Genomic DNA, 23191 nt, shown 5'->3' on the forward strand with positions numbered 1-23191 from the left:
TTAATGTAAACATAACGTAAAAACCTGTGTTAATCCACCTAGTGGTGTCATGATGCCTACCTATCTCATGTTACTTAAGGGTTTACGAAAAAAAACTTTTCATAGAATCTTTAATTAAAAAAGTTAATTTTGATATAGAATAGTATAACCTTTTCAATTTGTAAACAGTTTTGAGCCAAATTCGCGCTTAAACGACGGTCTGAAAGTGCAAGCACTTATCACCTTGTAAACCTGGAACCATTAGTCAGATCCGCATAAAAGTTAGCTCCAGTTCCGTTTGATTGGCCATAAACTAACAAGGACCACACACTGGAATAGTTGACAGCACTGTTCCGAAGAGTTTTAATATTATTTGCATTGTCATTGTACCTTCCAATGTTATAATCGAAATTCGGATCCAGATGAATGAAACTCGAATGTAATTGAAGTTCTGAGAGATAAGTTTGGGAAAATCGTCCTCACCAACTCTGAGAAATTTTGAGTCTCGTTTTAGAGTTATTTCTCACTATTTCTGGTGCACAAGATACATACATACACACATACAGGCATTTACTGATTTCGACGAACTGTTTCGAAAATCCATTTTCACAGTGATTGGATTACCTTTCTATATGACAAAGAAAAAAAGACATTTCAATGAGTTAGTAGCTGTGTAGTGATCGTATATCTTAGTTTCATTAAAATGTTGTAAATTTACAGGATGGATGTTGTGAATCAAATTATTTTACCAATAGATCTATCACAATACACGTCATTTAAATGGTAGTAATTCCCTAGGACAGGACCTGACAATTCTCGGTTGATTTTCCAGAAGGCCGTAACAGCAAATGACAGTTTCTCTTTGTTTACTTTCTCTTCTATTAATTACCAAGCGGTTTACACGTTTATCACTTAACTCTTTGCATAGAATGATGCTCGGATCGTTCGACTTCCAAACAGAACTGTGAAATCCAAGAAAATCTTTTTAGATCACATCACAATAATCGAAAGAAAGAGTGAACAAAGAGAAACTGTCACTTGCTGTTACGGCCTTCTGGAAAATCAACCGAGAATTGTTAATCCACTTCTAGGACCAGTTTCGGACCAGCTCGTGATTGGTTGAAATTGACATAAGCAAGTACAAGTTGTTGAAATCAATATCACTGCAGGGTGGTAGAAAAAGTGTTGTTAGTATCGTCGGTAACAATGTAGCTTGATATTGGATATTTTATTTTTCGGATCATCTTTTCAAAATTATTAATTTCAATAGGATTTAAGTTCAATTGGTTTTTAAGTCCTGTCAATGTGAAAAGCATACGATTACATTTAACAATCACTGGATGATACAAAGAGAAAGCCTGAAATCACGAAGTGTGATATGGACGAGAATATTGATTATGTTGGTTGAGAATAGCACCGAATCTTTGGATACTTCTTTATGTTATTATTTTTCTCAAATAGAATATGTTGAATACTTTAGTTAATAAGGCTGCAAAAATTAATTATTCAAAATTGAGTGTTTTAGAAAAATTTTATTAAGCTGCTTCAACTAAACGTTTTCTTCAAAACAAACATCTGATCAAAATGAATCCAGAGCAATATTTTTGACCGATATAACATTTGTCTAAGTGTTTTCAAATGATAAATAATCGCATGATATAAGGGGAGGAAGTTTTCAGAATGAATAATTATCTCTACTAGACAGTGATCGCGAGGCATTTATTATTTACAGCAAAGAGCAACCGGAATAAGAAGAGAAATATTTTTCTAGAAAAAGAAGCCAGTTGTCTGGTCCTGTCCTAGGTAATTCCAAGCATTTAACCACTTTCTCAAACGACATCTAACGCAATAATTCTAATTGCATGCAATTGGGAAATTTTTCTATTCAATTCGAGACAAACGGTGTCTACCCAGTGAGTTTTGCCAACCGCGTTGGTCCGATTATCGAACCGATTGAGAATGATATCGGCGCGATCGTAGCGTTACTAATAATTCTGCACCATTAATCGGATCAACCCAAAAAAACTGTTTTAATCCATCTAGTGGTGTAATGATGCCTTTCTCATATCAATCATATTATCATACATAATACTGTGCTATTCTATTCAAAATGTTTCTCGTCAATTCATTAAAGAAACCAAGGAATTGTTTGTGCATTAACTAGTATAAACTTCAGAACGAAACACGAGAAAGAGAAGTGAGTTCCACTACTGTAGGAAATTCCGACACCAGAACCCGAGTAATCAAGTCATCAAGTAACAAGACGTACAAAACCCTACTAGTTTTTATTCAAATTTTGAATATTTTATACGCTTTTGACATCGTACATTAAACTACGGTTTAAATTTTTGTTGTATCCAACAACATGCAGAAATTTTTGGTATGACCTATTATCTCACACTAGGATTGGGAATATTGGGAAATTGGGGTCGAATTTCATATACCATTCGATTGAGCTCGACAAACTGAGTAAATGTATGTGTGTATGTGTTGTTCAATTTTCACCATCTTAGATTCAACTGAAAGGTGTTCAGATGCCATAAAAATATCCCGATTTTCATTCAGATCCAACTTCCAGTTACGGAAATAGAGTTCATAGAGTAAAAATGTCAATATCAAGAGTTTTTTTCATAAGTAACCACGTGATGATCATTACGGTTCTAACATTACAAGGTGATACGTTTTAAAAATGTCAAACCGTCATAGAAAATCGTGAAATATCTTCTAAGTTGTGCTCGAAACTGTTCCAATTTGTAGCTCATGTTGGTTAATGGCCATACGAACTATTTTTAGTTATACTGGACCTGTGGTTTATTTCAAACCGCCATTCCAACTGAAGGTGCAAAGAATTTGGGAAATTCTTTTAACTTGGGTTAAAAACTGTTTCAGTTTTATTTCATATTACCTGATGGTTTAATGATCCGAATTTCACTATACCGTTACCCAGCTTTCTGAGTCCGGGTTGGTGATTCAATGCATAGGGCGCTGATCTTACAAGTCAGTTGTCGCATGATCGAGCCACGACTTGGAAGCATTCTTAGTGTCAGTAAGATCGTGGTAAGGGTCATGCAATGATTATTCTTTACGCTAAGAATCGGCTGCGAAGTCTGTTGAAACAGAAAGACCGAATCCCACAAAAGGAATGTAATGTCAAGACTTTTAAATGGCTACAGTCGAATAACTTTTACAAAGATGGTAAAATTTTCGAAAAAAAAAATATGAAAATTATTTTTTTTTACTTAAGAGAACCAATCTTACAAAAAATGATCAGTTGGTAGGGAAAATAATCATCTATTTCGGGACAAAATCAAAACGGTGTTTTCTTGTAAATCGATTTGAAATGTTTCAAATAGATTTTTTTACATAGTAGAACTCGATAAGGGCTTTTTTAAAATGTTTCTGTAACAATTCGAATAGTTTTTAAAAAATTAAGAATACAACACACTTTTTCTTCAAATATAGATATTTGAAAAATGTTGATAAAAAAATATTAGCCCTTTTCAAAAGACATTCCAGATTCCAGAATTTTATATCGCGGATCCCTTTAGAACTTTTAGTTCTCCGCGGGCTCCTAAGTTCAAAATTAATTTTGTGCTCTGAAAATATATTTACACTCTATTTCTAAAATTATACTGTATCATTGGAAATTGACACACTTTTTTTTCTTTTTTTTTCTATATAAAAATCGGCACCTTGGACCGAAGTGTTTTACACTCATTTGTCTCGACACTTCAATTTTAAGCGTAAGTCTCTTCAAATCTTATTCAAATGGAATCATATTAAATTCTTTTGGTAATACGCTTAAATTCTACACACCAAACAACAGATAATGTTTAGCATTTAGTATTCAATTTGCTTGACGCTTGACGTCGAATTGTTATGCATGTGCATATGAACTGCTGAAAAAGCTTAGATTTTAACAGATTCATTCACTGAGGTCTCTTTTTACGCGAAGTATACGGACCGCGTAAAAAAAATCTGCGTAACTTCGGAAATTCCCGAAAAAAACCTCAAAATTAAAAAAAAATTTCGATGCCAAATATCTTAGAAATGCATGAAACATCCCGATCTGGTGTTTTTTTTTTAATCGACTTTGGGACTAAAAACCGCTTAACTTCAGAAAACCGCATAGGAAAAAAACGCAAAATGGAAGAAATTTATGTTTGATACCAAATGTCTTAGAAATGCATGAAACGTAACTGCGGAAATCTGCGTAAAAAATCGCGTAAAGAAAACGGATAAAAAAACCACGTAAAAAAGACCTCAGTGTGCCTAATTCTCATAATTTTCATGTGAGGTGCATAGGAATTTGAAATTGAAATGTCATCATTTAGATATTGGGTTCCTAATAATTTGCTGCATATAGTTTATGAAAGTTTATTCATTTACATATTTAATATTATTTTTTTTTTATTTTTTTATTTTTTTTTTTTAAATAACTATTTATTGGAATATGAGTTAAAATTAAATTATTAAGATTTAAATTGGGTGTTCAGCCACAAGTGGTGACTTTTCAGCCCTGTTAAATATATATATGATTTGGTTATTACCATGAAGACATCATTTGCTTCTGCAATTCTGAGATTTTTGTGTAGGGAAAATTCTAAACCTACTTGTATTGTGTAATGGGGAAAAGGAACTTATATACTAACTTACTAACTAATACAGAGAGCGAATCGATTCAATTGAAGATTGCATCGATTTTTGTCGGAATTTGCTTATAATATTATGTGACATTACATCTAATGGTTCTATATTTGTGAGTCTGTGTAACTCATTTGTACTAAACCAGGGAGGACGCTTCAGAATCATTTTCAGAATTTTATTCTGAATCCTTTGAAGCGTTTTCTTCCTGGTGGAACAACAGCTTGACCAAATTGGTACCGCATAAAGCATGGCTGGTCTGAAAATTTGTTTATAAATTAACAATTTGTTTTTTAGACAGAGCTTAGAATTTCTGTTTATAAGAGGATATAAACATTTAATATATTTATTACACTTTGCCTGGATTCCTTCAATGTGATCCTTGAAAGTGAGTTTTTTGTCATACGTTAAACCTAAGTATTTAGCTTGATCAGACCATGTCAATTCCAAGCCATTCAATTTGAGAATGTGATTATTGTTTGGTTTAAGAAAAGAAGCTCTTGGCTTGTGAGGAAAGATAATTAATTGCGTTTTTGCTGCATTTGGTTTAATTTTCCATTTTGACAGATAATCACTGAAAATATTTAAACTTCTTTGTAGGCGACTGCAGATCACTCTTAGATTTCTACCTGTGGCTAACAGACTTGTGTCGTCACAGAATAGCGATTTCTGACAACCAACGGGTAGATTTGGAAGATCAGAAGTGAAAATATTATACAAGATTGGAGCTACACTCGAACCCTGCGGAACACCGGCTCGTACGGGTAGCAATTCAGATTTACAATTCTGATAGCTAACCTGAAGAGTACGATCAGTTAAATAATTTTGAATCATTTTGATCAAATAAATAGGAAACTGGAAATCAGACATTTTTGCTATTAAACCTTTGTGCCAAACACTGTCGAATGCTTTTTCTATGTCTAGAAAAGCAACTCCAGTGGATAACCCAGAAGATTTATTTGATTTTATCATGTTCGTTACTCTGACAAGTTGATGAGTAGTTGAATGTTCATGACGAAATCCAAACTGCTCTGGTAAAAAAATTGAATTCTCATTTATATGAGTCATCATTCTTAACAAGATAATTTTTTCAAAAAGTTTACTGATAGAAGAAAGTAAACTAATTGGGCGATAACTTGATGTTTCTGCTGGGTTTTTATCAGGTTTTAGGATAGGAATTACTTTAGCGTTTTTCCATCTTTTTGGGAAGTAAGCTAATGAAAAACACTTGTTGAAAATTTTAACCAGGAGTCTCAAGGCAACATCGGGAAGATTTTTAATAAGAATATTAAAAATTCCATCATTACCAGGAGCCTTCATGTTTTTGAGTTTCCTAATAATTGATTTAATTTCATCAAAATTCGTCTCAATAATGTCATCGTGTGATAACACTTGGGTTGAAATATGATCATACTTCAGTGAGACTTCATTTTCAATAGGACTCACAACGTTCAAATTAAAATTGTGGACACTCTCGAACTGCTGAGCAAGTTTTTGAGCTTTTTCGCCATTTGTAAGAAGTATTTGATTTCCTTCCTTGAGAGCAGGAATAGGTTTCTGAGGTTTCTTAAGAACCTTAGAAAGTTTCCAGAAAGGTTTAGAATATGGTTTAATTTGTTCAACTTCTTTAGCGAAATTTTCATTTCGCAAAAGAGTAAATCTATGTTTAATTTCTTTTTGTAAATCCTTAACTATGTTTTTCATAGCAGGATCACGAGAACGTTGATATTGTCGTCGACGAACATTCTTCAACCGAATGAGCAGTTGAAGATTGTCATCGATGATAGGAGAATTTAATTTAGTTTGAGCTTTGGGAACTGAAAGATTTCTAGCTTCGATAATATAATGATTCAAATTATCAATTGCTGTGTCGATATCCGCAGAATTTTCTAAAATAGTTTCATGATCCACATGATTTTCAATGTGAGATCTGTAATCCAACCAATTTGCTCTATGATAGTTGAAAATAGAACTAATTGGATTAATTATAGCTTCGTTGGAAAGTCTGAATGTTACAGGAAGATGATCTGAGTCAAAATCAGCATGAGTAATCGGTTCACTACAAATGTGACTTTGATCTGTTAGAACCAGATCAATTGTAGACGGGTTTTTCACTGAAGAGAAACAAGTAGGATTACTGGGATGAAGAACTGTAAAGTAACCAGCTGAGAGTTGATTATGAAGTATTTTACCATTACTGTTATTTTGCCTACAATTCCACTGGACATGCTTAGCATTTAAGTCCCCTATTACGAAAAATTTCGATCGATATCTTGTAAGTTTTTGCAAATCGCCTTTAAAGAAATTTAATTGTTCGCCGGTGCATTGGAATGGCAAATATGCTCCAGCGATGAAATAAATTCCATGAATGGTTTCAACTTCGATTCTCAAGCTTTCAATAACTTTAGTATTGAAAGAAGGTAAAATTCGATGTTTAATTTGCCGTTGGACAAAAATGGCAACTCCACCACCAATTCCAGTAAACCTGTCAAATCGATGAACCACATAATGTGGATTACTTTTCAATTCTACATTTGGTTTAAGAAAAGTTTCTGTCACAATGGCAATATGAATTTTGTGAACTTTGAGAAAATTATAAAATTCATCTTCACTCGATTTCAAAGATCGAGCATTCCAATTTAAAATATTCAAATAATTATTTAACATCACTGTTAAATTTTAAATTCATTATAATATTATTTGCAAATTTCCATCCGATTTGAAATGCTTCAAAAAGTGATGAAGTCGAATTCATTTGGATGATCATTTGAAAAAGTTGATCTTGTAGGTAGATCATTTTATTTTCAGTTATATCGCCTAAATCGACTTCATTTAAAGAAGCGAATGGCATTGAAGGAATATTTGTAGGTAGACTGCCATTAGAAGAAGATGATTTGGCCGGTCTACCTATTAATAAATTGTTTTCGTTAGAAGAAGAACTGCAAGGCGGTCCTGTGTTTTGATTATTTACATTAGAAGAAATAGGAGATAGATTTCTACCTAATATACCAGCATAAGTGAAATTAGAAGAAGATGATGACGAGGTCGATCTACCTGTCAATAAATTGTTTTCGTTAGAAGACGAATTGGCAGGTGCCTTAGAAGAATTTTCAGGTATGTTCTGTAAATTTAAGGTCGTTGATTTGACTTGTTGTCTAAGCGAACGAGCGTTTAAAATTTTTTCCCTGACAGGACATTTCAAATAATTGGATTTATGATTTCCATTGCAATTTGAACATGAAAATTTATCAGTGGTTTCATTCATTGGACAAGCGTCTTTCGAATGCGATTTACCACAATTCAAACACCGTATATCCATATGACAATTTTTGGTTCCATGACCGAAGCCTTGGCAACGACGACATTGCGTTAAGTTTGCAATACGATTATGCCGTTTATAATGTTCCCAATGAATTTTAATGTGGGAAATGAAACGTACTTTTTCTAAAGTTTTCAAATTGTTTACATCACTTCGATTGAAGTGTATTAGGTAAAGTTCATGGGAAATTCCAGAGCGTGGTTTAGAAGTACCATTCACTCTTTTTTTCATAAGTATTACTTGGGAAGGGGCAAAACCAAGCAATTCTTTTAGTTCATTTTTAATTTCATCAATACTTTGATCATTTGATAATCCTTTCAAGACAGCCTTGAAGGGTCTGTCTGATTTTATATCATATGAATAAAATTTATGAAGTTTTTCGGACAAATATCGAATAAGACGTTCGTAATCTTCCAATCCATCCACCAAGACTCGACATTCTCCTCTTCGTCCGATTTGAAATGAGACTTTTACTTCCGGGAGAAAAGTAGAAAGCTCAGTACGGAATGCTTTGAAGTCGGAAATCATCACCGTCACTGGTGGCATAGATTGATGTTTCTTCCCAGAACGACAAGCGTCCATTTTGGGAATTTTTGAAGAATTTTCTTCTATGTCGCTACAATCGGATTCAGGAAGAATCTCGTAAATATTGTTAGACGGCATAGGATCAACGGTAGGGAAATCCGTCCGTTGTCTTTTATTTTTACATTCAGATTCTATAAGATCGTGAATGTTATTAGAAAAATGTTGAATAACGGATTGTGATTTATTCCGTATTGAATTATTTTTAGCCTTAGGCTTGTTGCCTTTCCGGTTGGACGCAGGCATTTTTGAAATTAATGAAATTTTAAATTAAATTAACTAGGCTAAATTAGTCTTCGATTAGACTCCTAGCTAGCCTTAAAAAAGGCTGATTAATTTCTTAGTCACTCTAATATCACTCTTTGTATCACTTAGTCACTCTAATATCACTCTTTGTATCACTTAGTCACTTAGTTAGTGATTCAGGTAGCCTTGAAAAAGACTGAAGCCTTGAATCAATGAAACTCTAGGTAGCCAGAAAAAAATTCCAGGAGCCAAGAGCTATACGCGTGCGGTGCGAACGACTGTTCAACACCGACTGTACATATTTAATATAATTTTATGATTTTAATGTCTTTTCGTTGTCACCGACTTACACCATCACCTTGAAAGAATTGGACGGTTTTGTTTATATTATCCTTCAAGTTCAAGTATCAACTGATAGTTTATCCTTTTCTGCTTATATTCATGCATGGCGAAAGAGGTGAAAATAAACAAAAAGAATCAGTCACTTGCTGGTACGATGTTTCGAAAAGGCACCGATAGCTTAATGAATATACTTACTGTGTTGATTTTCTAAGATATGTGATAGAAAACCAGACTCAATCACTTCCATGAAGATTCTTGCAGTCATTTTATTCGAAACTTTTTTATTCTATGCTTGACATTTAGCATTGTAGCCTGGCCCGTACCCAGGATCTCATTTCGGAAGGGGCCCACAGATAAAAATAAAATGTTACTGAAGATCGCTTAAGTACATAACTGTCGGTGCGCCTTTTACCGGCGTTTTTAACAGACACTTTAATCTATTCCACTGGAAGTATCATTATTACATTTCTTAACGGCTACTGTCATGCCATTTCAGTCGCACATGAGCGATTTCGGCCTTCAATTGCTTTATTAATACATGCTAATACTTGCATTGAGGTAGTCCTTCTAAAGTATACTATGACAATCCCAGAAAACCGACATCATGATATTTCCGACCCATTGAGTTTCCCTTCCAGGCACTCGTGCCGCTTGGAAGCATGACTTCAGTTCATTATCGGGTAATCATTTTGTTCTCTAGCGTATAGTAATGGATTCAGCCAAACATGTACTCGAAGAGCACTTGCGTTCGTCTTTTCAATTCTAAATAAGTATGTGCGGAATCCAGCGGCAAGATAAATTTGTCATCTGCAGAATCTTGCCCAACTATGGTAATCCCGCACACATTCTCTTCCGGTCATCCAGTACAATTCGGTGTTATTGTTTATTTTGCCCCGGATTAAACCTCCATTTTATTCAGTTTTGACACGTAACAGACATTTGTTTTTGTTTCTGTTTCTAATTTCAGGAGGGGCCAATGCTAGGTACGTGCCTGATTTTAGCAATTGTCGGGGAATATGAGGATTATTGAGAAAACATGTATACATCAATACAGCGACACTTCAAACTGACATGTTATGACATTGATCTATGTCATAAAGCTACATACTTTAATCCTATGTTCGAAGCATTCGATAACAACATATCCACACTTAAGGTCTGAGGCCAGTGTGTTTTAGGCTGTTTTAGAGGGCTTTTTTCATGCTTTCTTTCTGAGTTTCTCAGAAACGGTGACGAATATAAAAAAAACCCAACTGATAATCTCTTAGAAAATTAGTTAGATTATTCTATGAAAATTTCAGAATGATTCATTGACTTTAGCGGTCGGGAAAATCTTTTTTCTGAAGGAAGAATTGCATAGCTGAAAACGGCTACTTTCAACTTGTTCATTGAATATCTCGCCTTCGAAGGTATGCATCAAAAATCTATCCTGACAATGTCTAGATAATTTAATTTAGATGCGATTAGTGCATAAAAACACAAGTGTTGGCGCGATAAAAATGAAGTGAATGATATTTTTGTCAGGATAGATTTTTTATCCATGCTTTTGAAGGTGAGATATTCAATGAATAAGCTAAAAGACAGCGTTTTCAGTTATGCAATTATTCCTTCAGAAGAAAGACTTTCCCGACCGCTAAAGTCGATGAATCATTCTGAAATTTTCACAGAATAATCTAAACTAATTTTCTAAGAGATTGTCGGTTAGGTTTTTTGATATTCGTCACTGAACACACACCTACCTCAGAACTTAAAATTATAATGTACTGAGAAATGACACTGAGCCTTCTGACGACACACTTAACATTCATGCGCTAAACTTTTGAACCAAAATAGAAGCGTACTTAATATCCGAGTGAATCTAGAACTTGAAATATATTTAGAGAAACTCATTTTAGAAAAAGTGTCGATTTTTAGCAGTGTATACGAGTAAAACGCAGTTGGGGTTGCCAGTTTTTTTGTTTTGTTATAATTTCCAGATTTGAATTTTAAAACTGACATAAATTATGCATCTAGAATTCGAGCACTTCTGAACATGCCCTAAACTCTGAACATTTCTCGATGAACATTTGAAAAGGTCCTAAAATCAAATGACAGTTTCTTTTTGTTTACTTGCTCTATCAATTGTTGTGGCATTTTCAGCGTAGTTCTGGCCCGCAAATAATTCTCGGATATCACACTAAAGTTTAGTTTCGTCTGGGCAGCAAAGAGAAGGATGAGTTTCACTTCTAAATGTGGTACCGCAACTTTGCTTTGCATTCACACCCATAATACTAGTCATTAGTTGCATTCACACATCACAATCACATATAATGAAGCCCCCACAGCCGATAGTTCAAAACCTATATTTGTATGAATGAATCATCAGCTTCCAGCTACTGCTACTTACTGCTGCTGTATGTAGAAGTCATTACCCCCTCAAATCTTGATAGAAATGAAACGTCGTACATTCAGACTCAGACCGTTCTGGCTTCGATCCGGATGCCCCCAATACTAATGTGTGTATTCATTGGAATGCGCGCGTCGTGGGTTGTTCATTGACGAAAACGGTCACGCATGTTCATTAGTTCTAACACGCGAAAAAATTTGGCTCGATCGGGACCCGCCATCGTCAGTCAGGCCGCCGTCACGGTGGTAGCGAGAACGAGAGTGTAGTGAGCACGAGAGAAAGAAGAACCGAACATTGAGTGTCTGTGTTGTGTTTAATGGTTTTCTTTTTTCGTTAAATTTAATCGGTTTGCGCGGGGGGGCAGCAAGCTCGGTCTAATGATTTACCATAGCAGTACCAGTTCCGTGGATGGAAATTTATGTAGGCAAAGGTACCCTGCTAATTAAATGCTTCAAAAGAAATGTAAACACACGGGAAAGTTGTTTTTTTTTATTGTGCTGTTCTTTTCGCTCTCGTAATTCTCGCTCTCTACCTCTCTGTCGTCCCCGTCGAGGCCGCCGTCATCGCACGCGGACCATTTGCGTAACCGCACGCGCGCGCGAGTGGTTTTTTTTGGCCCGCAGAATAATTAAAGCGACTAAACAAATATGGAACATGTTGCTTATTTTTTGGTCGATATCAAACTGATTTTTGTTTTCTTCTTTCTCTCTTTCTTTTCCGCTCACTTGCTCGCTCACTCGCTCGCTCACTCTTCAATGGACCAAACACTTTTATCAACCATGGATGGCCAGAACGTCGTCGTCGTTGCAGCCGTTATCGTCATCAGCAGTAGTGACACTGCCTCGACGCTTGCGCACTCACGGAGAAGGCGGACTCACTCCTCAGCTTAGCTTAGTTCGGTTCAGTCGACCGTCGCGATCGCACCCAGACGGACGTGTGGTCTGTGTTTAGTAGTTTGCAAAGTCTAGCCTTTAGCCTTTGGCCGAAATGGCTGCCAACAACAGTGGAACGGTTTCGATGTCGGCATCGACTGCTAGTCTGGCGCCGGCACCGGCACCACCCACCAATACACCCTGGCCCAATAGCAAGGATGACTACGAGCTGCGGGAGGTGATAGGGGTGGGTGCCACAGCCGTAGTTCACGGTGCCTTTTGTCTGCCGCGTAGCGAAAAATGTGCCATCAAACGGATCAATCTGGAGAAATGGAATACATCGATGGACGAGCTGCTGAAGGAAATCCAGGCGATGAGCAGCTGCAACCACGAGAATGTGGTCACGTACCACACCAGTTTCGTGGTAAAGGAGGAACTGTGGCTTGTGTTGCGACTCCTGGAAGGTGGCAGTTTGCTGGACATCATTAAGCATCGGATGAAGTCCGTCAACTGTAAGCATGGGGTTTTCGACGAATCCACGATCGCCACCGTGCTGAAGGAGGTACTGAAAGGATTGGAATATTTTCATAGCAATGGCCAAATTCATCGTGATATCAAAGCAGGTAACATTTTGCTAGGAGACGATGGAACAGTACAGATCGCGGATTTCGGTGTCAGTGCGTGGCTGGCAACCGGACGAGATTTGTCACGGCAAAAGGTTCGACATACGTTCGTAGGCACACCGTGTTGGATGGCCCCGGAAGTTATGGAACAAGATCATGGCTATGACTTCAAAGCTGACATCTGGTCATTCGGCATTACGGCGATAGAGATGGCCACCGGTACCGCTCCCTACCACAAGTATCCACCGATGAAGGTGCTGATGTTGACTCTCCAGAACGATCCGCCTTCGATCGATACCGGTGCGGATGAAAAAGATCAGTACAAAGCCTACGGGAAAACGTTCCGCAAGATGATTGTCGAGTGTCTCCAGAAGGAACCATCGAAACGTCCCACAGCCAGTGAACTGCTGAAGCATGCCTTTTTTAAAAAAGCGAAAGACCGAAAATACCTTACCCAAACCCTACTGGCGACCGGTCCGTCGATGGCTACTCGGGTACATAAAGCTGCCAAGCGACAACCGGGTGCTTCCGGACGGTTACATCGAACCGTCACCGGTGAATGGGTGTGGTCATCCGAAGAGGAAGACAATGGTAAGCAATCTTCCGACTCGGACTCCGAGGAACGACCGATGAACCGTCTCGACCGAATGGATTCATCTGCATCGGAAACGGAAGAAACATCCGAGCATTCCGAAGCAACGGTAACAGCACCGACTGGATCGGAACGTACCACTACAGACGTTACCAACACCCTCGCCGGTCTCAGCATGGACGATCTACCGCCAATCAATCTAGTACTACGGATGCGTAACGCCAACCGTGAGCTGAACGACATCCGATTTGAGTTCGCCGTCGGTAAGGACTCGGCGGAAGGGATCGCCTCGGAACTAGTTGGAGCCGGGCTTGTCGATGGTCGCGATATCGTCGTTATGGCAGCCAACTTGCAGAAACTGATCGACAATCGAAGCACATTGAAAACGGTCACGTTTCAATTGAACTCCGGTTACGGATCCAGTGAGCAACCGGACGAGAAATCGCTTATCGGTTTCGCCCAGATTTCCATCACGGACTAACTTAAGTGACTGTGTGTTTGTTTGTTCGGGTGCATGTGAGTGGCAGTGAAAGTGCAGTTGTCCGCTTGCTGTGCGTGTGAATGCGCTGGTGCGTTCGTGAAAGCCAACAAAAGAAAACATTCTATTGGAAGATTTTCCTTGTGTTTCGATTTCTTACATAGTTTTAAAACGAAAAAAACAATAAACAATAGCAAGTTATTTAGGATTTAGTGATACCTATATATATATATAAATATTAGCGATGAGAAAAGTTAAACGGCATCAAAATATATCGCTTCGCTAACTCTAGTACTACGTTCGCCACCAGACGGATAGATTCGAAATAGACACCGAGGAGAGTGCTTTGACCGCTTTTCCCTGTAACGACAGCTGGCAGAATGTCAGGGGTCACCCGCATCGCATGCAGGCGCCAAAATTTTTTAGTGATACAGCACTAGCAGTAGCAGCCTTTCGAAAGCAACCTTTGAAAGTTATGAGAAAAAAAAAATGAACGAGAAAACATTCAAACCTGATCAAAACTAGTATGTTTTACTTAGACGACCAGCAGAGCAGAGAAGATAATTTATATTTTATCAGCGTTTAACTTTTACTAGAGTGAAGCATAGGCAACAAAGTTGTACCTTAGATAATATAAACAAGGATACCAACAGCGAGAACGGAGGGAAATCCCTCCTAGTAGTAACTGTTTTGAGCGATAGATATCGCCTGACCTCTCTTCTCGTTTTTGAAAACATTAGAAATCAATATAATAAACTATGCAGCTGAGAGGTACATATAAATTGAAACAGCAACAAATTAATAAAGCAACATCCACAATGATAAATGTTTGTTTGTTTGAAGAAGTTTTATCACCGTCGGAAATGCCCCCTCCGTACTCGGCGATTGGGTATATCTGTCCGATTGGCTAGTGTCGAGATTGGTTTGACTGTCCATAGACAAGAGTGGCATGCGAGAAAGTTTTCAGTTTTCAACTGCTCGTTCCATTCTCTCTCTCTCTCTCTATGTTTACATCGTACATCGGTTGCCACTGGGATGGGTAGCGAATTGAAGGAAGATAAAAAAAACCCACCCAGCACATTGACGCAGTTCGGCAGAAAGTTCATGAATATTTACGCCGAATAGCAACAAGCAGTAAGTAGACGGTGGACCGGTCAGATAGTAATATCTACCCGATGTGACGGTTGTTTTGCGGCCATTTGATGACAGGAAACTCTGGAATTTGGCGATGTGCTTCCTTTATGAAGATTTAATGCTAATTAAGTGTGTAGCGTGTCGCTATGAGCTGGAAAGATGGTGTGTATTTTAGAACTACGATCGCTGTGCCGGATAGTATTAAACAGTATTGTGAAATATAAAGATTACTCGAAATAAATCGCTCATGGTACAGAAATAGTTGCCAATTATAGAACCGTTAATTTTAATGGCAGTGTGCTATCTTTAATTGCTGCGATTCTCTCTCAGTCGTCCTTTTAAAGTTTACAATTTTAGCTAGAACGAAAATCACCTAATTGCGACAGCAAATCGCGCATTTACCATTAAAGTGATCATTATGGTCCGTGGTCACAAAAAAAATTAGCAGGAAACAATTCGACGTGAACATTTCAAAAGGGCCTTAAAAGAATTGACAGATTCTCCATGTTTACTTTCTCTTTCGATTATATCTGCGTTATTACGCAAATGTTCGTTACATGTATGATACTATTACAAAGCTGGAGATAATTTCTTTCATTCTATATGCAAATTTGGTAAGTGGACGTGAAAATTTAGGTGTTATTAACAGAAGAGAAAGTAAACAAAGAGAATCTCTCATTGGTTTATGTGCCCTTATGAAATGTTTACGTCGAATTGTTTACGCTTTTATTATTGGCCTCAGAGATTTGAAGTCTTCGGTACATTAGTTCTACTTAATAAACTGCGTTTTTCGACCATAGTGGTTTAAGGGGGGTCCTAAAACAAACTATGAATTAAAAAATTATTTCAAAATCTGGATGAGATAGAACACTGCATCCTTCCACAATAATTTAGTATAATCAATTTAAGGCAACTTTGTCGAAGATATTGGTTGTGTATCTTTAACCGTTTTTATATTAGAACGGTTAACATATCCTTAGTTAGGGTGCTTCTTAAAAAAACAGTTTTTATTCATTAACTTTTTCATTTGAATTTTCTCAATAAAGTAATGTTCTCAGAAATTCAGGAGCCTAAAAAGACGCAACTTTTAGTGGAAGAAGATTTTTTTAAACCACCTGGTTCAATAGTTATGTAAGATTTTAACAATAAAATACGCCTTTTTAAATAAGTTTCTAAAAATGAGGCAATGCGAAAAAAAATGTTTGATTGCATTTGATAGCTTGTACTTTTTTATACAATATGGAAAACAGTTATTTTTCTATCTCATTCAAATCAAAACTTCATGCAAGTATTTTTGTACGTTATCATATAACATCTAGCTTAGTAATATATTAAGGAGTGTTAGAAAAAGGAATTGATAGTGTATTTTCATAACAAATATTTAAAATCTTTTCTTTGGACATTTGTGGTACGTAACAGTTCGGTTGGAAAGTTCGTATCGTTTAATAGAAACACACATTTTTTTGCCAAAATTCGTTTTTATTATTCAACATAATTGCCATCAGAGGCGATACAGCGATTATAGCGATCTTCCAACTTTTCGATACCATTTTTGTAGTACGATTTGTCCTTTGCCTCAAAATAGGCCTCAGTTTCAGCGATTACCTCTCCATTGCTTCTAAATTTTTTACCAGCGAGCATTCTCTTGAGGTCTAAGAACATGAAAAAGTCACTGGGGGCCAAATCTGGAGAATACGGTGGATGAGGTAGCAATTCGAAGTTCAATTCGTTCAATTTCAGCATGGTTTTCATCGACTTGTGACATTGTGATTGTGAGCTCACGCGGCACCCATTTTGCACAAAGCTTTCTCATATCCAAATATTCGTGAATAATATGTCCAACACGTTCCTTTGATATCTTTAGGGTGTCAGCTATCTCGATCAACTTCACTTTACGGTCATTGAAAATCATTTTGTGGATTTTTTTCACGTTTTCATCGGTAACAGCCTTTTTTGGACGTCCACTGCGTTCATCGTCTTCGGTGCTCATATGATCAGTACGAAATTTTGCAAACCACTTACGAATTGTTGCTTCGCCCGGTGCAGAGTGTGGATAACACTCATCAAGCCATTTTTTGGTATCGGCGGCACTTTTTTTCATCAAAAAGTAGTGTTTCATCAACACACGAAATTCCTTTTTTTCCATTTTTTTTCACAATAACAAAAGTAGCTTTACTCAAAATGCAATATCTCACAAACTAATAATCAGACAGCTGTCAAATTTATACACGTATCTTTTGAAGGTTGGTACTAACTGAAAATGGTATGGATTTAATTTTAGTGGCGCCCTCTCATAGAAACGATACGAACTTTTCAGCCGATCTGTTATAGTAAGATGTACCTTTTAAACTTTTTATCTTTCTCATGAAGAAAGGTTTTACAATCACTGTGAAAACTGATTTCTGAACAGAGGTCCGTAAAGCCGAAAATCATATACCAATCAAAAGTGTTTGTGTTTGTCACATTTTTGCGCACGAATTTTTTTCGGAGATGGTTTAACTGATGTTTACAAACTCAGTTTCAATGGGGATCTCAGAGAAATCTCCTAATTTTCATTCAATGTATATGCAATTACATGGTGAAAAGCGTCAACAAATCAATTTCCTAGTGTTTCTTATAAGTGGTAATGCAAAGGAAGGGGATTTTCCTAAACTACTTAGCCGCTTTGGGTTTCACACGAACATAACATAATCACACACACTACGCTGAATGAACATCATTTGACAGATAACGGTGTTATTGTAAATTTAAGCATCGGTATATGTTCAACAAAAACTTGATTCATCATGAAGTTGTGATGTGATCTTGTAAAACTTAATTCGTTTCTTTTCACCGCATTCAATCTCAAACGAATGAACACGCTTTAACAATTCAGTAGTACTGTCACGTGTTTTTCTCGCGCAAAACGGAACTTTTAACGACTTTTTCGTAGTTGAGCCCATGGTATAAAAGCAGGGTTGATAACCATGTTAAAATTTACTTTTCTTTACGTTTCGTCTTAGACTCGTCAGTGCAGAGCAGTTCAACTTGAACTCCATAATGTAAATTTAAACAGTTCAACTTGAACCGTTAAGCAGACATAAAGTTAATGCTACTTGCAAAACACTTAATAATCGGCACCGAAGTGCCATGTCTTTGCTGACGCGCCGAACGGAAACGTGATTTTCGGCTAATACTGGCCGAATCAGGTATGGTCATTCGGTGTCAATTAATAAGTGTTTTGCAAATAGCATTAACTTTACGTCTGCATAGCGGTTCAAGTTGAACTGGTTAAGTTTGCATTAAGTAGTTCAATTTGAACTGTTCTGCACTGACGAGTCTAAGACGAAACGTAAGGAAAAGTGAAAACGGTTATGTGCCCTAAGCACAAACTTAGGTTAACCCCTAAATGACCTGTTCAAATAAAATATTCTTCACTATCATGCTATATGATAACGTACAAAAATACTTGCATGAAATTTTGATTTGAATGAGATAGAAAAATAACTGTTTTCCAATTTTTTCTCATATTATATAAAAAATTACAAGCTATCAAATGCAATCAAAATTTTTTTTCGGATTGCCCCATTTTTAGAAACTTACTTAAAAAGGCGTATTTTATTGTTAAAATCTTACATAACTATTGAACCAGGTAGTATAAAAAAAATCTTCTTCCACTAAAAGTTTCGTCTTTCTAGCCTCCTGAATTTCTTAGAACATTACTTTATTGAGAAAATTCAAATGAAAAAGTTATTGAATAAAAATTGTTTTTAAGAAGCACCCTAACTAAGGATATGTTAACCGTTCTAATATAAAAACGGTTAAAGATACACAACCAATATCTTCGACAAAGTTGCCTTAAATTGATTATTCTAAATTGTTGTGGAAGGATGCATTGTTCTATCTCATCCAGATTTTGAAATAATTTTTTAATTCATAGTTTGGTTTAGGACCACCCTAAAACCACTATGACCGAAAAACGCAGTTTATTAAGGGGAACTGAGGCCAATAATAAAAGTGTAAACAATTGTTTCCTGCTAATTTTGCTTCCTGGACCACTGTGCAATGTATGTAAACAATACACGACAATTTTTTAATAAATCTCCGAGTAGGATTAACACCTCTGATGCATTGCTCGCCCGGTAACAATTTTGTTTGAAGAAATATAGAGATCTTGCAATGGAAGATAGTTTCGTATTTAACGTTACAACCATACCATACAAAAATTGTAATTTAGTACCGAATGCTGGAAACGGATTCGAATGCTGATTGGTTAAATTAAATTGTTCGAGATTTATTTTGAATTGATTTGCTAGTTAAAGATCCAGAAGGTCAACGAAACAGATACGCATTGTTTTATCTGAGTTATCTCATCGCACTTGTATACGCAAAAAATCCTGTTTGTTAAAAAAAACAGAACGATTAGTTCAAACCAAAAAATAGTTGTTTCAAACCGAGATATCGCAGATTAAAATAAAATATGCTTATGGCAAGTGACCGGAAAAAAGTCGGGAATTTAGTTTCATCGGGAAAATGTCGAGAATTTTAGGCTACCGGGAAAAATATAACTAGCCCAAATATGAGTAACAGTTGTTAACATCATGATTTTTTTCAACAAATGAAAAGTAGGTGACTATACTATATATTCAGTAAAAGTGTTGAAACAACTTATTGTCCCATACAGGTGCTATGTTGAACAATCCATTAGAAATTGGGCCAATACCTCATATCTCGTCCAACTATTTCTAAGGGTTTAACAGCAGTTTTATATCCACTAGTAAGCATCAAAGCTTTCTTAGTTGTTATCAATAACAGCACAATGAAAGTTCATTTTGAAAAAGAAGCATAATTTGGAAAATTCTGTTGGATTTTTATTCAGTTTTAGAGTAAGTATTCAACACACTTGCAAAATTGATAGCAAAGCCTCTAGGTAACATCGGGAAAATTTTTAACAAAATTAATAAAAATTCTTAGGAGCCTCTATATTTTTTAGTTTGCTCATGATTACCCTTATACCATCATAATTTGTCTCAGCTCAGTAATGTCATCTTGAAACAATAATTGTGTTATGCCAGACCCTGTCAGCTTGGAACGAAATCAATCTTCAGTTCAGCAACGCCATTGTACGGCATCACATTCAACATATTGGGCCGTATGAATAAAATGTAGTGAAGTCTGTTGTTTGTAGTATCTTCTCAAAAACAAAGTCCACGGAGTATAACGCGGTTTGGTATGAATAAAAAACAAGTTCGAACATGTAGTTAATGGCTACTTCCGAATTTAAGCATTTACTGCATACCGCATCGACACAGAACCGGAAAAGCTGGCATAAGCATGCACAAAGCAAGAAACGTACTTACATCTGTAAAAATGCCACTTTTTTTAATTTCTGTACTTCACTTATTTAATATATATGAAAATAGCACCACCGCGCACAAACAGCTTATGTACATGCTCTAGAAGCACCGAATGAAAACAGCAACCGTCCTGTGCTCCTCTCGATAAATTGCACCAAACATAAGAACGAGTGCGAATAGCAGTGGGTGAAACCCTTTCGTTCGCACAGTTTATACTACTTTCTTTGTATACGGAATAAACATGTGTTTTTCGGTACCGAAAGTTATCCAAAGGACATCAGCTGCTACTCTATCTCGTTCACATTTCAATCAACCATATGTTGATTGACAGTTTTTTTTGCTTTTGTCCTGTTTCGCACGTTTCTGAACTCTGAGCTGAATTCAATTCTTTGTGATTTGAATTTTCCAATATTGACCATGAGTTTAACTCGTTGCAATGAACTGCATGTTGGCCATGGGTTCTACCCGTCGCAACAGTTTCTCTTATAATTATTCAATATTGACCATATCCTGCAATATACTTCATGTTGGTCATGGGCTTAACCCGACGCAACAGTTATTCTTTTTTTTTCTTTTAATATTGACCATGGACTAAACTCGGTTCAATGAACTTTATGTTGGCCATGAGCTTAACCCGACGCAACAATCTGTTTTCGTCGTGAATACGGCTTACTTTACTATGGGGCGCCTTTTCAAAATTTACCCTCTGAGAGAGTGATAAGTTTTTGATCGTGAATATACATGCCATCGGAAATATGATCACAATTTTATGATAAAATTTTCAGCTGTGTGACATAATCTCAAATAATTCAAAATTGAACTTTTCTGAAATGTTTGCTATAAAAGAGTATCAAAGAGGATAATTCATAAGGCGCGTTTGCCTTTTTCGTATTTTGAAAGCTCATAGCTCAATGATCTGTAGAAGGATTTATATAATCTAACTACCAATAGAATCGAAATTTTTCAACTTAAACGTGTATAGCAACAGCATTGAAGTATTTCAATAGTACACTATTGAAAAACCTGTCTCATTTGACCCATGTCAACACCAGCCAATCAGAGCGCGTTCTGAGGAAGAGAACAAAATATTTGCTGCTGTACAACATATCGTTCGAGAAAAATGTTCCGAACAGTGTTTACTATCGTAGTGAGTTCCACAATTTGGTCCTTCTGAAAGGCAGGAATGAATCCCATACAGCATCCTGATAGTTTCTTCAAATGAAATGCAAATCCGTAATGAAATAATCGAAATTAAAATTCTACATTTTCCTTTTTTTATAGCCGTTAGGACCGCCCATTAGTGAAAAAGCTACAAACGAAATCACGTAAAAAGAAACCTCTTAACAAAAATTGGATCAGTTTGGATTCTATCGCCACTGCGAGCAGATGCATTTTGTGTCGTTTGCAAAGCTACTTTCGCTTCCGACAAGAGCAATTACGTCACAGCTGCCAGTTGTTTGCATTGGTGGACAACGGTGAAGAGCATCACACAAAATCAGCCGTTCTAATGGCTCTAAAAGTTTTCTAAAGAACTATTAGGATTTGTTGTTCGCAAATCGAAGGTAAATATCCTCAGTTTAGTGCAAATCTAGAACAGTTTGATTAGATTTGTGCACTTTTCGCTGTGTGAAATTCACAGTAAACGAGATCAAGTGAAGCCCTCTTTGTTTTTGCGAAAAATGTGAAAAAGGGGAATGTTTGCATAATTCATACAATTAATCAACTAATTGATATTCGGAAGTGTTAAGGAATATGTCAGTTGTTTTCGTATTCACGACATCCAGTTATGTCTCTGACATTACCCATCCGCCTTTTTTTTTGTTTAATATTCAACATTGACCATGAGCTTTACTCGGTGCAATGTACTCCATGTTGGTTATTTGCTGGTTTTTGCTGATTATTTTTAATTTTATTTACCATGAGCTGAACTTGGCTTACTCATTGCGCACTTCTGGCAACACTTGAAAAAAAGCTTACCATCGTTCGTTCTTTTTCCGGCTTTCTCGTCGTTTGTAAATTGTCTTAATCATACTTACGATGAAAATGAATTTGAGATTCTCCAGTTCAGTTTATCATGGCAGGATCGCCACTTATATTCCAGACACTCGTTCGTGGCCTCTGACTCAACGCAAGCCACCGTTCTTCCGCACTGTCACCCACTGCTACACGCTAACCCAATCATACTCAATGTGGATATCACATAATGCAGGATACCACAGATATCTTGTTAATAGCGGCCCTTACACGAGTCATTAAAAATGTCATTACTAAAAAATAATATCATTTTAATGAACGTGTAATGCTGCACTAATGACGAGATTTCTTACAAATTTGAAATACATCATTACTTAGTCATCATTTAAAATGACATTTTTAATGCTCGTGTAAGGGCCGCTAATATGATGTCTTTGGTTATGCTCATGTTTCTGTGAGATGGCAATAGGACTCACAAATTCGGAAAAGTTAACGACTTTGATCTTATCCACCGTTTGCAGGAAGTATTTGAGTTCTTTCTTTGAGAGCTGAAACTGGTTTTTGAGGACCGGTATGTATAGAATCTTAAAAAGATTTAGAATATGGATTGATTTGTTCAGTGAATTTACCGTCCCAAAATTCAACGGTATTAACCGATCGAAGCGCCGTCTGCATATCTATGTC

At 36.5% G+C, this 23191-nt stretch overlaps 1 protein-coding gene across 3 annotated transcripts in view; it reads left to right on the top strand.

Annotated features, from left to right (window-relative positions):
* Positions 1-14889, top strand: part of LOC131425396 (serine/threonine-protein kinase OSR1) — a 28909-nt gene extending 14020 nt beyond the window's left edge. For 2 of the 3 annotated variants that reach the window (XM_058587265.1, XM_058587263.1), the window contains exon 2: positions 12290-14889. In XM_058587265.1, the coding sequence (XP_058443248.1) occupies positions 12486-14066 (1581 nt within the window). In that variant the 5' untranslated portion in view covers positions 12290-12485 and the 3' untranslated portion in view covers positions 14067-14889. Of the gene's footprint in view, positions 1-3683; positions 3723-12289 lie in introns of all 3 variants that reach the window. The other variant, XM_058587264.1, reaches the window with a different exon arrangement.
* Positions 14890-23191: the final 8302 nt, after the last annotated feature.

The sequence above is a fragment of the Malaya genurostris genome, chromosome 1 (genome assembly GCF_030247185.1).
Source record: "Malaya genurostris strain Urasoe2022 chromosome 1, Malgen_1.1, whole genome shotgun sequence".
NCBI lineage: Eukaryota > Metazoa > Arthropoda > Insecta > Diptera > Culicidae > Malaya > Malaya genurostris.